The 15905-nt window shown below is 34.9% G+C and overlaps 1 protein-coding gene across 8 annotated transcripts in view; it reads right to left on the reverse strand.

The window, feature by feature from the left end:
- SEMA3A (semaphorin 3A) overlaps positions 1 to 15905 on the reverse strand; it is a 437330-nt gene that overhangs the window by 206967 nt on the left and 214458 nt on the right. For 7 of the 8 annotated variants that reach the window (XM_016219560.2, XM_016219559.2, XM_087821124.1 and 4 more), the window contains one exon: positions 1314 to 1507. The exons of the other annotated variant lie outside the window; for it this stretch is intronic. In XM_016219560.2, coding sequence (XP_016075046.2) covers positions 1314 to 1425 — 112 coding nt within the window. In that variant the 5' untranslated portion in view covers positions 1426 to 1507. The remainder of the gene's footprint in view (positions 1 to 1313; positions 1508 to 15905) is intronic. 8 annotated transcript variants of the gene reach the window in all.

Here is a 15905-nt window from a genome sequence, read left to right on the forward strand (position 1 = left end):
GTATTAAATCCAAATAAACACATTTAATAGGTGTCTAATTTTCTAATCCAAAGTGTGAAAAATATATCTGCCTTTCCTATTTGTGGCCCTCATTCACACCAGAGCATTCAGGCAGATCATTCCCATCATGTGAAAATTAAAGAATCTGTGTTCTGGCAGAAGAGCAATGTACAGTATACAGACATCTCTACAAGACAGATTCAGCAAATTTGTTTCACATTACAGGCTAAAGACAGAATACAATTGAAGCTTCTCACTGCCCCACCCCCTATTCTAGAAATCTGAGAATCATAAGAAAGTAACACCTTAGGGAGTAAAACTACTTGAGTTCAAACAGTTTAATCCTAAACTCCACTTTAATAATACCTCAGTTATATAAATATTGTCTCTCATTAAAAGTTACATATATTATTTTGGAATCCAAGTTCTCATTATTTTATACGTCTATCTATAAAAAATTGATCTTAACAAATATAGAACAACTATTTTTCTTTAAAATCTTCATTAAAAAACAAGCATATACAAGAAACTACAACCAAATAAAGTATTAGTAACCATGTGATAAAGCTTTTTTTCTTTCTTAAATTTATACTTTTTTTACAAAAGAAGTTCACACTAGTTCTACAACTAGGAAGTAATGTGTCTTCATTTCTCACTGAAGTACATATGGAATTAAATAACATATTTCAAAGGCTTTAGCTTTACACCAATTAGCCAAATACACAGTCTCTTGTACAATCATAACACACTGTGGAAAAACTAGTCTGTTCTCTCCAGTTTATATTCTCTTGGCAAACCGTGATCTACTGCTTATGTTAAGCATCTGATTGTCAGATTTGAACAAACTGAATATTCATGATGATGATTAACCATTTAGCGTCTAAAACCAAGAAAATGCAATTTATCATAACAATTACTATAGGTGGGCCCTGCATACCTACAAAGATACCATTTTTGCAATATTAGTGTTAAAAAAATCTTTTAAAAGAAGTACGATCAGAAAAATTAACAAAACATATGATCACATATACAGATCAGCATTTACCAGGCATTCAGCTCCTCTCTGCAAATGTGATTAAATGTTCTTTGTTTGCCTTTAAATTGTCATACCAAACAGAAGACATGCTTTTATTTTTTTAAAAAAAGTGCTTAAATCATCTCAGAAAGACACACGCAGTCATATAGGTTCCCCAGGTTGAACTAAAGGTTTTCTGGTTTGGGTTGGGAGGGAGTTCAAGGAATGAAAAGGGGCAGGGGTGATAGGGGGCATCACAAAGCTAGACAAATAAAAGAGAAAAAAAATAAAGATTTACCTTTGTAGGATAATTTGAGCCTTGGAACATTGTTCTTCCCATTCTGATAGTTTGCTGTTGCTGTAGGTAACACTCCCCAGAAAAGACAGACAATCTTAGTGAGCCAGCCCATGCTGCAGACGCTGTGGGTCCCTGGGCTGCCTCAGGCTTCCCTCCTGTATTGTGCGGCCAGAGAAGTTCAAACAATCTGAAAACTGGAGGTAACAGGTGACTTAGGTCAGTTTCATTCATAAATGCAGACAATCGAGACTTCACCGCAACACTGACACCTCTTCTTCTGTAACAGTCACTGAAGCACAGAAACTTCAAAACCTCCACCAAAAAAAAAAAAAAAAAAAGAAGAAGAAAAAAAAAAAAAAAATCCGAGCCAGGCACCGGATAATGAAGCACAACTGTTGTGTGGAAAGAAAAGAAAAATTAAGCAGGGCTGCTGCAGTGGTGCTTAAGAAGCAGTTCCTTTTATCTAGGCTCCTCTGATAGCCGGTGGCAGACTCTAATCCTGCTCCCTGCTTTATTCGACTCCGACTCCGGGGAAGCAGAATGAAAGGGAAACAGAGAGAGAGAGAGAGAGAGAGAGAGGAGAGAGAGAGAGAGGAACTGTGAGCAGCGAGGACTTTTCCTGTACACATGTAGGGGGAGATGACACGAGATCCCACAGACAGGTTTTCCCAACACTCACTAGACTGGCTGACAATGGGAGAGCGGGCGAGCTCAGCCCACTCCCCTTCCCTCCTGTCACACAACACATGCAAAAAACATCTAGAGATTAGAGCCGGGAGCAGAACCCTCCAGCGTGCCTGTGAAAGGCATGGAGCTATAAATTTACTTTCCGAGGCAAGCGTTGTTTTATAGCCATTTTTAGGTGCAATTTTGATATAGAAAATCTGAATTCTGCTACCTACATAATTTATAACTCATGCTCATTATGATCCTGCTGAACTTGCGCATTATACGTGTGTAGGTGTGTATATGCATATATAGGTATATACATATACATATGTATATGTGTGTATCTGCATAGCCCTTCATCAGTATAACTTTAACCACAGAAGGTTTTTAAAGCCTTGTTAGAGATCCTGCCCTCCTCCCTACAAGCCCACTTGGCTCAAGCACCCCCTTCCCCGCCCCACTGCAATTTCAGCAAAGAAATTCCTAGTAAAGCCCATTTCAACAATCAGTTCAAGACAAATATAGGTCCATTGAGAATTATAAATTACAACAGGGTATTCTCAAAAGGATACTCAGAATTTAAAAACATCTATGGTTTTCCAGCTTCTGGAATGCTCTTGGCTAACATTTTTAATGCATCACATCTCATTAATTAAAGCCACTTCCAGAGTTTTAGTTTAAAGGGCAGAGGAAGATGACAAAGTTCGCAAAAGTGCCTGCTGAGGATCAAGGACCAACGTAAAGAGAACATCTTTATGTCTCCATGAGCCGATAAGGGTTACTAAATTTTCTGTGGACACATGCATGTATTCAGGCAGCCATAAACCATCATTAGTTTTTTTTTTTCCTAAAAAGGAATATTGTCCAAGGTGTTTAAATTTCCTCTTTTATTTTTTTCTTATAGGATTTTGGGGGGGTGAGATATATAAAAGTTAATAGGACAGAACTTTTCCTTTTTTACTGTTTACTCCCCAACTCTTTCTGCCCTTCACTCTCCCCACCCTCCAAGCCATACAACACCCATCCTTGAAACCCAGAGGAGAGAACTCTACTCCAATAATACAACAGTTTCTCAGCCGAAAGAGGGTGAGTCTCAAACTGAAAACATAAGCACTGATTGAAAGTGGCTTAGCAGCCTTATAAAAAATGATCTGAGCACTGTCACTGCAGCTTTCGTTACTTAACGTCTACAGAACAACAGAGGAAGAGCATCCCTCCCTCCCTCCCTCCCTCCCTCCCTCTCCCCCTCTCATCCTGTGCGTGTGTGTGTGTGTGTGTGTGTGATTGTGTGTGTGTAGGTGGTGGAGGAGGGAGAGGATGAAGAGGATTTAAAGGGAAGAAAATGGGAGGAGGGGAGGGGGGCTCCCTCTCTTCTTCACTAGATTGATTCATCAAACAGGCTGTATTGTATTTGTCAGTTTCCACAAGCCTATTGATCAGTCAGTATTGTTAAGAAAATAAAATCCAAAAATAATGTTGATTTTACTGATTCCCACACTTGTTATCCTGAACAAGTTTCACGCTCTAGGCAATGGATTAAGGCTACAAATGACAAGAGGCCCGTCTGTCTTCCATGGATTACTCTCTATAGACATTCATTCTGCAGAGGAATTCATGCCACTTTGGGATTATTTAGAGGACTGGACTAATGAGTTATCCTACTGAAATATCACAAATAGTCAGTTTAAATACTTTTAATGGTTGTGCCACTTTCATTAGTATATATTTTAAATGTCTTAAATATTTATTTTTTCTCTAGCTTTTGTTACATAAAGTAGGAGAGCAAGTTTATATTTGTCAAAACTAAACAGGATAAGCAAATTTAGAATTGTATCAGTTTTGCTACATAAAGACTCATCCTGAAACATTTTGATGTGTTCCAGGAAAAAGAAAAGGCTGTAGGTAAAATTCAGTTAAAACAGGGTCAAAATTGACTCCATGGGGAAGAAAGGCATTTGGTCAGGATTTTGAACCACAAAATCAGGACAGATGTATTTCATTTTGTAAAACGAATAATTTAAATTAATGGCAAAGCCTGGAATTTTGTAACACAGACATCCCCATGTTTAGAAACACACACATAATTTAAAATAATAATAATAACAACAATAATACTTTGATATAATTATTTATATTTGCTATTTGTCTTACTTTCCATTTTTTATGATCCTGTGTCCTTTCAGATGTTTGAAAGTTTTATAAATTCACATTTACATTTACTTATCTATATAATGGTTAATTAAAAATGTAAAAATATTAAATTCTTTAGGTAAGCATAACTGTCCTAGAATGATTAAATTACAGAATAATAGAAAAGTATAACCATATGTAGATGTTTTAACTGATTTAAAAAAAGAAAATAAAAATACAAGCTACATGACTACAAAACACTTAACAAAAGTATTAAGAATTGTATATGTTTACCTCTTTCAGTCTTTTGACCTTGGTCAGGGTTAAATAAGGTCATTTTAAACTTTTTTTTTTTTAATACCACCAAATAGGGGAGGGAAAATCAAGGTTAAAACTATTTCTCAACAGAGAGTGGTGGACCTTGGTGGGTGTTTATCAGGACTTATAAAATCTGGCTGCATGTGATGTGGAGATTTTGATTCACTCCTCTCCCCACCTGACCCCCTCCTGCTATGGGAATATGTGGCCTAAGCTTTGACATGATTGGTCCTGCTGAATTTGTCACCTTAGCTGTTGATTATACTGCATTTACTGCTTTTTAAAAGTCAGACAAATTATAATGACCTTTTAATGTTGAATTTTATTTGAATTAAAAGGGAAAACGCTATTTTGCTTCTACTCAAAGCAATCTCTCTATTTTCAATTACTTTTTAACCCGTAATCTACCTCTTGTGCTAAAATTAAGCCTACTTGCAACTGAGTTCTTCATATCTTCTTAAGTTTCAAGTTTTCAGAAGTGATTAACTCCTACGACAGAGTCAAATTTGAGCAGGTGCTTAATATGATGATCATGCTGTTGTATACATTTCTGTCAAATGAATCAGTGGTTTTTAACCTTACCCACTCCATATTGAAATGGATTACAAAGAGGGCAGTTTTCTGGGTGGTTTGCTTGATTTTCTAGAGAAACAACACTTCTAACTTCAAACAGGTTGGTTAACTCTTGCTTTTAATAAAAGAAACTGTATAGTCATAGAAGATATATATTAAAGTATTTCTCCATTGTAATGTATTTCTGATCTTTTGACGAATTGCACAAAACCAATGTGTATATACTATTTTTCAAGGTCTACTCTCTAATTTTGCTATTTATTATAAAGTAATTTGGGATGACAAGCATTAAGAGCAGAAATTGCTGTTCTAATTTGTGAGGTGGTCTTCCAAGTAATTTCTCATGTTATAGATGCTCTGAATATTTCTGTGAATGGTAGGTGAAACTATTTGCTATATTTGTGTGTAAAATGATATAGGAAAATAAGCATAGTTTAGATGTATTTAAAAGATTTGGTGGATTAAATGTGCTTAAAGTTATGGTGCATTTTATTAAACACCTTGCCTCTCCCTGCAATCTCACTCCACCCCTATTTTATTGGGGTTAGATACAGGAGCTCTCCCGAACTGTGTGCCACTGACAGAAGCAGATGACCTCTTTAAGACAAATTATTGAGGTAAGACTTTCAAAATGAGTTGGTTTACCAGTTTGTTAAAAAACAACACCAGGATAAACACACACACACACACACACCAAAATTAAAAACAAACAAAAATATCAGTGCTCTTTCCAAGATGTTGTTCAATTGAATTATGTAAAAAAACACCCTAATTTAGTTTTTATCCAACATCTGTTATTTCCTTTCTTTTCTTCAAGGGAATGCTTTATTAGTATATGAGAAAGGACTATGATCAACAGAATTACAGCAAATGTCACATCGAACATTTGCCCTTACTCTGACATCTCACATCGGAAATTCATTTTTAATGAAGGTTTTTCTGGTACAGGGAATTTGAACCTTTTTTTCTTCTAGAAAAGAATTGTGTGGGTGAAAACATTCTTTGGAAGATCAGAAGATATCCTATTAATTGGAAAATCGAAATAGTTGATGTATTATTCGTTCCAGCCCAAAATCATAGCTATTTAAGAACAACTGCAGTAGTCGCTGGAAACAGGGTGGTGGGTTGACAGTAATATTTAAGAAATTATTAAACTTTTCATAATCTGACCCTTGCGAATGCTTGTAGTATAAGCAACATGTGGAAGCATGAGCTGAGAAGAGGAATCAGTAAAAGGCAAAGGGAATTCAATCCCTAGGGAAGCAGTCACTCCTCTCTTTCCCTTCCCCTCCCCCATGAATAGAGTTTTCAGTAAAATAAGCTTGTTCCTCTAGGCTGAATTTGTAACAGCTTGAAAAAACACACACAGTTTTGTGTTTTCTCTTGTGACATCAATGTTCATGATACTTTAAGGTAAGTAGGTACTTAAGATAAAAGACCCCTTGTTTTCAAGTGAATTGAAGTAATAAATGTTAAATCGATGCAGACGGAGACCAGAAACTGGTCAGTCACATCATTTGTACCTACAGCATTTAAGAAAAACTTAGACATCTAAAGGCTTCAAAAATTATCAGGGGAGTTCTGTAGGGGAGTAAGGTGAAGTGGTAGCTTCTCTTTCCTTGAGAACTTGGTTTGTGGGGCTAGTAGGTGAGTTTTACAGGTTACTAAGTTTTAGTGGGGGATGGAACAGGGTGACAAAAAAGGGATGCATAGAATTATGTTTACAGTTAGTATCCATGTTGCCAAAAGTGGCCAAAATCCAATTATAGGAACATGATTTATCATTTCTTTTGATAAATATTTTTGACTGCTTAAGTCAATCATATTTTCCAACATTTCAAAATGTTTTAAACATGGGATTTTCCCTTTTCCTTTCCACCTATTTAAAGAGCTAGTAGTCATCACTTATAGCTCCTTTATTAGATTATCTGGTAAGTGAATGCTGTGTTCCTGAATATTAACATATTGAAATAATAAGACACTAAACCTACCAAAATACCTGTCACATATACAGTTTAAGTGAAAGTGTCTCCACTTCAACTCAAATGTAAGAAGAAAGTTTCCAAGTAAGACAAAAATCCCATTGTTAATGCTGATCAGTACAGGCTAGGCTGTGAGGGGGGAAAGGAGGCATCCGCGGAACACAAACGGAATGAGCAGGTCGGCTGCTGAGTGTTTCAGGATATGAAGTTATTAGTTATTTGCTTTCAGTGAAGGCATATCACACACCTTCTCACTGAATATATAAATAAGCAGATCTATATTAAATAAGCAAAGTGAAGAAATGAGGCGGCATTGTCTAAGGGATTAGTTACATCTGACTCAGGCCTTTGTTACCCATGGGAAAAAACGTTGCACCTCAGATAGAAGTTTAATAAAACCTCTATCATCTAGAAACGACTTTTTCTTTTTAAAAAAATGTTCTTAAAGAATTTGAAACTGATAACGATAGGGAACAGAAATGCTGAAACCTAGAAGTAAAGCTCTTAGGGTTATTATAATGGCAAAACCAACTGCTTGGTGCATGGTGACTCAAAAACTATAGTGGATTCTGCTTTTCAAGGGCAAAAACACCTCCACATTTCAAGAGTAAGGAAAAAAGAGACTTAAATTCTTTTTTTCACATTCTGTATGGTCTCAAGTGTTAAATATTATTTGAACCTCCAGGTTTTCTTTTGTGGCTTGGGGGAGGGGTTAGAATTATATGCCAGGTTTCATTTCACTGCCTTGGCTACAGGAGCAGCTGTCACCTTCTGGGAGTGACTAGGAAATGGCTTGTTTATTAGTTAACAATTTATTATTATTAACAAGTGATTTATGAAGAAAATTCAAGTCTTCCCCATTATTCCTCAGGGCATATCCATAGAATTAATCTCTTTGAAAATCAATCAACATAAATTCATTTTCTCATTCCTGCTGTATTCATGAGAAAAAAATAGCATCCAATATGTTTCGCCTTGAATCTTCTTAAATTACAGATCCAAGGTGAAAATTGCTTGACTTGAGGACTTCAATGACAATGTGATTATTCTCTTGCTGTGTTTTTTTTAAAGTTGTTACATGACATGACTTTAATAACTTAAAGCACTTTAAAGACCCCCTAATATCTAATAGATGTAGTTTTATAGAACACCTTTTGAGCCATTAAAAATAATGTTCACTATATCAAATTGTGTTTTCACACAGTTTTTAGCTTTATTATCTCAATTAAAGAGCTTTACCAATAAACTGTGACAACACTAATGCTGACTATACATAAGAAAGAAAAACACTTGTTAATTTTTTAACTTGCAGTTTTAAAACAAAAACTGTATTCCTCATTGTGTAACTTTGTAGAAATGACAACTGTTTTTTTAAAAATAGAATCAGGTAGTTTGGTGATGTTATTTGGACATACAAAATAATTACAGAAGATTTCATGAGCCGTGAAACCTGTTGCAATTCTGTTAAGCACAAATAAAGATACTTAGAGAAATAAGAAATCTAAACTTGAATGAATAAAGCTTAAAGTGGCAATCTATTTCGTGGGCTGTCAGCATAAGTTGGTAAGTGCTGTTACTGTGTAACCCAGCACACCTAATTTTATTACAGAGATGTAATTTTATTCTTTTTTTATTTTTAAAACTAGTCAACTTGAAAACATTTTACTTATTTCTTGCATTGTTCCTTTTATATTTACCCGTTCATTTAACAGCATTTTGTGAATTGCTTAGGTGTCCAACATTGTGGCTTATAAAACAAATTACAAGTTTTTTTGAAGATAATGATAAATATCCCTGATAACTAATATCAATTTATCTTTTTTTTTAAAAAAATATATCTTTATTGATTTCAGAGGGAGGAAAGGAGAGGGAGAGAGAGAGATAGAAACATCAATGATGAGAGAGCCATTGATCGAGCCCACAACCTGGGCATGTGCCCTGACCGGGAATCGAACCCTGATCGCCTGGATCCTAGGTCAATGCTCAACCACTGAGCCATGCCCGGCTGGGCAATTTATCTTTTTTCTTAACTCTACTACAAACCATAACACTATAAAACCCCCTATAAAGTTTTCTGTACCTATTTTGGCCTAGAATACATTATTTATTTGTGTGTGTATGTGTTTTTTTGTTTTTTTTTAAACACACACATCTCTCCTGTTATTTTCTTTTCATCAAAGCCTGTTTATGTTTTCATTCCTTCTAGTAATATCTTCTTTATTATTGTAGAAGACTCTAGCCAATAACAGATTGCCTACATATTTTGTTGGATTACTCGTGATAACAGACTATTGTATTCCACTAAAGTTAATCTGCCTATATCAGACTTTTGCTTTAAGGACTCAGGATATAAGACTGCTTACAAAAAACAAAACAAAACCCTTACATAATTTTTCAGAATGTTTTGTGAGTATTTTGTGAGCTCTCTCCCTTATAATTCTATGGTGCTGTGTGCAGATATCTATTATTTACTTTACATAATAATTACTCAATAGACTGTAATCTCAAAGAGACAGAAACTACAGAAATTATTTTTTCTTATTATTTTTTCAGATCTCAGCATAACATTTGGCACAGAGTAAATTGAAACTATTAACAGATTAATTAATTAAAGAATCATGGAAAAATATATGCTAGATAATTAAAATACTAGCCCATAAATCTCACAATTTTAATAATTTGGTAGTAATAATTTCTTTGCAGATATAGTTGCACTAGTTTTCTGTGCTCTCATATTAAGCATGTATTGTGAAGTGTAGACAGTAACACTGGAGAGAGTTCTAACTTGTTCATTTAAAATGCTGCTGAAGTAACCATATTATAGTCCACAAAATAAAATGTTTGTCTCTCTCAAAACATGGAAAATTTTATTGGTTTGTTATTATTTTTACCCAATTATGCATTTCTTTTTAGATTAAACACCTGTCTTCAGATTTTCTATAGTTCTGCAAATTATTACAGTATGTTGCTAATATAGGTGTTAATAAAAATAAGCATTATACAGTGTTTCCAAATAGCAGCCAGTTCTCATTTTTTTAATTTAAAAAATTAAGAATTGAGGTTATAAAACTCCGGTAAAAAATCCACTACAATTGAGAAAATGCATAATATGAGACAGGGCATCTTAGTTTAAATCACAAGATCATAATTTGTAACAATATAATTGAAATGTTAGTTTTTTGGTCTAGAAATGAAATTTATTATCCCCAATAGCTGTTATCACATTTGACATTGACCAATACAAGAACATCCAGGAAGCAAGTATTCCCAGGCAGAGTTTCCACCTCTACACACCATGGATTTGGACTCTCCAGTCAAAAAGTTTGGTCAAGCTTCTGGGCATCAGAATTGCTTGGGGATGGGAAGGGGGCAGGGTATCATGTAAATACTGTTGGATGATAAAAATCCAACAACAGTGATTCTAAAATGCTCTTTTGGAGAAAGAAACGACAACCACTTGAGAATCACTGTAGTGGGCATACAAACAGATGAAAAGAAGAAAGGCGGCTCTAGGCTGCTATTCATTTTATGGATTGAAAAGTTTTCTTTTAAGTTATACATGTTAGATTTTAACTGCACCAAAGTTACATTTCAAATGCAGCAAGTTTGCTCATGAAGAATATCTAAATTAAAATACGAAGAATTGAGAAAGCAGCAGTAAGCAGAGAAACCATGGCTTAGACAAATGAACATGAAGTTGCCTTTGCTAATAGCCTTGCAACTGTGGGAAGCTTCAAATTAGAGAGCAGCATTTCACTTATTAACAAATTGCTGGTGATTCATTTGGCCAGATGTGGATTTGGAATCTTCCATTTTCACAGCTTGCATAGTATAGAAAGAAATGTATCTTTTATGGTAAATCAAGCCTTTAATTAGTAGAGGACCCATTACCAGCACTAAATCCTCAACATGCAAGGGGTTTTTAATAACCTAAGTTGCAAGCTTCATGAGTTAGTATTTATGATTCAGAGCAAATTATTTTCCCAGATAAGTGTTATACTTAACTTTAGGAAACAGAGAAGTTTAGGTCAACAGGTGAAACACCTGTACAACTATTATGGGAATATCTCCCGCTACTATTTATACTTTAAGTCATTATGCCTCAGAGGTCAACAGCACTCTTTAGTGTTTTAAATGTTCAACAAGTTTTGTTTCGTGCTGCTTTCAGAACACTAGGGGATCTTGATTGGCTGGTAAATAAGTTAATTTTCCATCCTAGTGGAATGTTTTACTATAATAGTTTCAGCAGGAACATTTCCCCTTTACTTTTATTACCACTGAACAGTTTCTCAAATTTACAAACAAATACCCACAAAGTATCACTTAGATTCACAAAATGAATTTTAAATATCTTAATTTACAAAATAAGTCAATTTTCTTATTTATTTTTTTTATAATAATTTCCAGAAGTTAGAACATAACAAAGTGTGGAAATATAATTGCCACAATCTGAATGGAATTGAAATTTCTGCCTTTGCGTATCAGCCCATGGCAAAACTTTCTAGATTTATTGGCAATAAGTAGTGGGATATGTTATGCATATTTTAAAGAAAGAATCATGTTTTATAAACCTATAAAGAATTTTAGAAGTTCATCATGTTGTACTCCCTCAAAACTGCTGTGCTTTAAATGTATTTAGCCGCATTTTCAAATGTGAATTCAATAAATGTGGAAAGTAACTTAGTCTCCTACTAAATTGCATCTATCAGAAAGTGGTTCAGATGTCACTAATTATTTTATAGGAATAAGCATGTTGTAGCTTTAAACAAACTTAAGCTTTAGTGTACTTTAAGACTGGAGCGCCAGGGTGAAAATAAAGACCCCTCTGCTGAAATAGAGACGATTGAGTTACACTTAACGAGATGCAGGATGTGGCACTTCAGCTATCTAACAGTGGTGGGCTGCTTGCCACCCAGCAGCTAGATCATGTTTCCTTTGCCTCATACAATTTCTGAATAATTTCATTAAAATTGCATGATTAACACTGAAGCTTTCTTCTCATTCTGATTTATTTAAATGTTAATATCTCCACAACATACTTATACTTTTAAAGGATCGGAAAAGAAAGAGAAATAAACCAGTAATCTTACTTTGGTGAATTTTAAAGAGCTTGGTTTATCTTACAAATAAAGATAACCTTTACTCTAAAGATTTTTCCTAATTGCTGTGACTTTTTAAAATTTTTTTGTGATTTCACTAAATGGGCTTTGTGATACTTTGCACACTTCTTTCTCTCAATTGCAAAAAAAATGGGTAATATATCTTTTTCTATGTATATATTACAGTAAATATAATATTATAATATCACTTCCCTAGTTCATTCTATCTCTAATTTGGTTACTCCACCCTTTATATTTAATTTTCTACAAAGTTTTGCAAAATAATTTATCCTAACTGTAGTCACCCCAACACTCATCATGCATTATGAGCTAAATCTTTACACTTATGTATTGTGCTTGGGGCATGCTATTTGAATTTGTTTTGTCAGTAAGATGCACATATCACGAATATATCTGTCTTTAGTAGTGCTTTAATTACAGCTGAGGCTCCTGTGGACTGTTTCCTGTGAGGTTCCTAGTGCAATTCCTTTCACACAATGGGTCCTCAATAAATGTAAGTGAATGGCTTCCTGCCTATTGTCATGGTTCCTGGGAGATGCAGGATGGGGTTGGCAGCAAGAGACAAAGCCGGCTGTCAAAACTGTTATCTTCAGATGAACAGCAAAAACAAGAGTTGAACAAAATTGATGGTTTTTGAAAGAACTCTGCCCATTCTGTCAAAAACTGATTCAAAGAATTTCACATATTCCTGTACCTATGGAGATTGGTTTGAAAAACAAATCCCAAAATTCAAAAACCTGATAAATGACCATTTGCTTATTGTAAAAAGAGTTAAAAACTCTATGTTTTAAGAACTATACTTAACTGAAGAAATTATAATATTCTAGTTTGGAAGATGTAGAAAAGTATTTGTAGTAGGGTGATGAAATATCCTTAAATAATAGAATTTCATTAGGTATAGGTTTGACATAAATGGCTTTCACTTGCCCAGTTCTCTGACCCATAAGCTAAATATCAGGTGTTAGAACATTTAAGAGCTAAGTCTTCTTCCTGTGTAAGTAGGTGTGGGGAAAATGTGTCACCCTTTACCAAGGAGGTTGGTGGGGCTGTTGGTAGGAGAGGCGAGGCGGGTTTCCCTTCAAATGCTCTACACTAACGGAATACTGCTGTGAGAGATTAAGGCTTTATATGTAAGGAGGGCCTTAAAACAGTGAGACAAGAAAGAGTCTGAAGTTAACTCAATATCTTTTCTCCCAAGATTATAAAGCATTTTGTTTTATGTATTTTTAAAATGTATTTTATAAATATACACATTAAATGAATTCAACAAACATTTATTGGACTTCTGTGTCTGACATTGTGCTAAAATTGTAAGAATTCAAGGACAAGTGAACACATTCCCTACCATCAAGGATTTGCAATTTAGTTGGAGAGGCAATGTAAGACTAGCCTTTTAGAAGTATATACCAACAATCTCCTAGATGCTAATCAATTATAAACTTTAAAACATAGACTAAAGATAATTACTCTGTCTTCTTAAAGTAGCTAGGCTGAGGTAGTTTTCAATCACATGTAATATTTTTCTCCTTTCTCCATCGATACAAACTCGTGTGATTTCTAGCATTTTATGTAAAATTGGGGCAGTTGACTTTGACCCACTTCCTTATTAGGAAGAATTACTCTCAGATTTCAGTCTTGTAAAAAATGATAAAGTCTATTTTCAGACATCAGACTCTTAGGATATAGAAAACGGCAGGTTTCTGATTACCGCATTATAAATGGGTATAAATGTAAATACTATCGCCTGAGTCTCATTATAAGAAACAGATACAATATACATTTAATGCTCTAAAGTAATGTTCAACATCTAAATAGCATGTTGATTTACAACTAATGAGCTAGTAGCCTGCACACCTTGATTCAATTTTAAATATCAAGAAATTATTTTGTTGTGATAATATTTGTATTTTAAGTTTCTTTTTCTTCTGATTATTTTATTTTTTGTTCACTGGAGAAGAAATGGCACCTTGCCATTTTGTTACATATACCTGAAAAGAATCTGTAATGAAATTGCAAAGCGGAGTTGAACATTCTGTAACAACATCTCAATGATTCTACTTCACATTCCTCAGTGGTCCAAGAAGAAATGACAACAACAAAAATATTTCATTATTTAACCAGTCCCTGCAGTGGTGTGTGTGTGTGTGTGCACGCGCACAGGCTCAGGTTTGATTCCAATACATGAATCACATATTTAAATAATAAGTAAATAGACAGTACAGTGTGATGAGAGAAACCAACCTGAGTCCTGTATCCAACTTGGGTACTAACTAGTTGTGTTGTATTAGATAATTAATTTGGGGGCGGGGACTCAATATCCTTCTCTATACATGAGTTAGCTGGACTAGATATATTCCACCTTTGGTTCTTTCTAGTGCCCAAAATACTATTTTCAAAAGTGTATTTCCAAACCATAGTGTGAAATTTACAGTTTAAAATATTAACAATATTTAATTACTTTAGTTAGAAATAATTTAATTTGCTCCATGTAAAATTGTAATTTCAGTTGTGGAGTAAAATGTAGAAATATATTATATAATCCTCTCATTAAAACATTTGAAATATCTATGATCACCACAATATCAAAAAATTAATTTATTAAATAAAATATATTTCTAACATTCCTCTTATCCTAGTCTCTGAAGTAGGAATTTGGGATTCAAAATCTAATTACATGGTTCTGATGTTAAATGTAGTTGGCATGATGCAGACGCGTTTGGCTGAAATTAAGGTTTCTGGAGAGTGTTTACTATTCTTATCATTTTGGGAAGAAAGGCTAAATTTCTCCCTGAGAGAGGGTTAATATAGACCATAATACTTCTGTTCATTTTACAGTTATCTCCTTCGATTACATTGAAATATGTATTTGATAGAAAGGAAAACAATATTACTGATGCTAATTTTAATTCAACTTATTTTGATTGATATTTAGCGATCATTTTGAGATACTAAACTAGCTGTTATGGGGAAGTAAAGAATGAATAAGATGTGCTCTTGCCCTTGAGAAGGTCCCAATCTGGTAAAGGAAAGTTACAGAAGGAGAAACTGCAAGCACAGTGTGCTAACTGCTCAGATGGCACAGATGATAGGCATTCAGCCCAACTGGGGTTTTAGAGAGGCTTCCTGTGGGAGACGGTGCCAAGCTGGTTCTTCGAGGATGAGTAAGGGCAGGTGAGAAAAGATGAAGAAATCTCGCCAGGGCTTCAACCGAAGCACAAAGCCACAACATAGGAGAGGGTGTGTGAGTGCGAGAAATGGGAGCGATTTTGCTATTAACAGGGTGTGAATTGCAAAGGGGAAAGGAAGAAGAAACCAGCAGGGACCAAATCAAAAAGTTTCCATGTGATGATTGTAATTCTAATATGGGTGGTGAAGAGACACAGAAGAACGTTAAAGAGGGGAAAGCCATAAATAGATTTGCTTTTTAGATAAATGAGTCAGGTTGCGGCATGAGGGATATAATTACTAGCAACAAGCATGAAGGTAGAAAGAAAGGCCAGGTCGGTTTCTATTGTAACAGTCCAGGCCAGAAGTGCCAGGGCACCGAAACCCGGCAGGAGGTTACCAAAAGGAGAGAGAAATCACATGAGGGCCACACAGAGGGGGCATGCTAGTCCTGATGAAAGGCTTGACAAAGGGGATGGAGCAGTGGGATTTTACATTTGCCCGGCTGTTATTTCAATATGGTAAATATTGTATTATAAATAGTATAATTATTCACAATAATTCCTGTGCTTCTGGCATAGATGATCAGGGCCATTGACTGGCAGGAGCTGCGCAAGAGGAGCAGATATGCCTGC

This window comes from Miniopterus natalensis, chromosome 10 (assembly GCF_054644295.1).
Source record: "Miniopterus natalensis isolate mMinNat1 chromosome 10, mMinNat1.hap1, whole genome shotgun sequence".
Classification (NCBI taxonomy): domain Eukaryota; kingdom Metazoa; phylum Chordata; class Mammalia; order Chiroptera; family Miniopteridae; genus Miniopterus; species Miniopterus natalensis.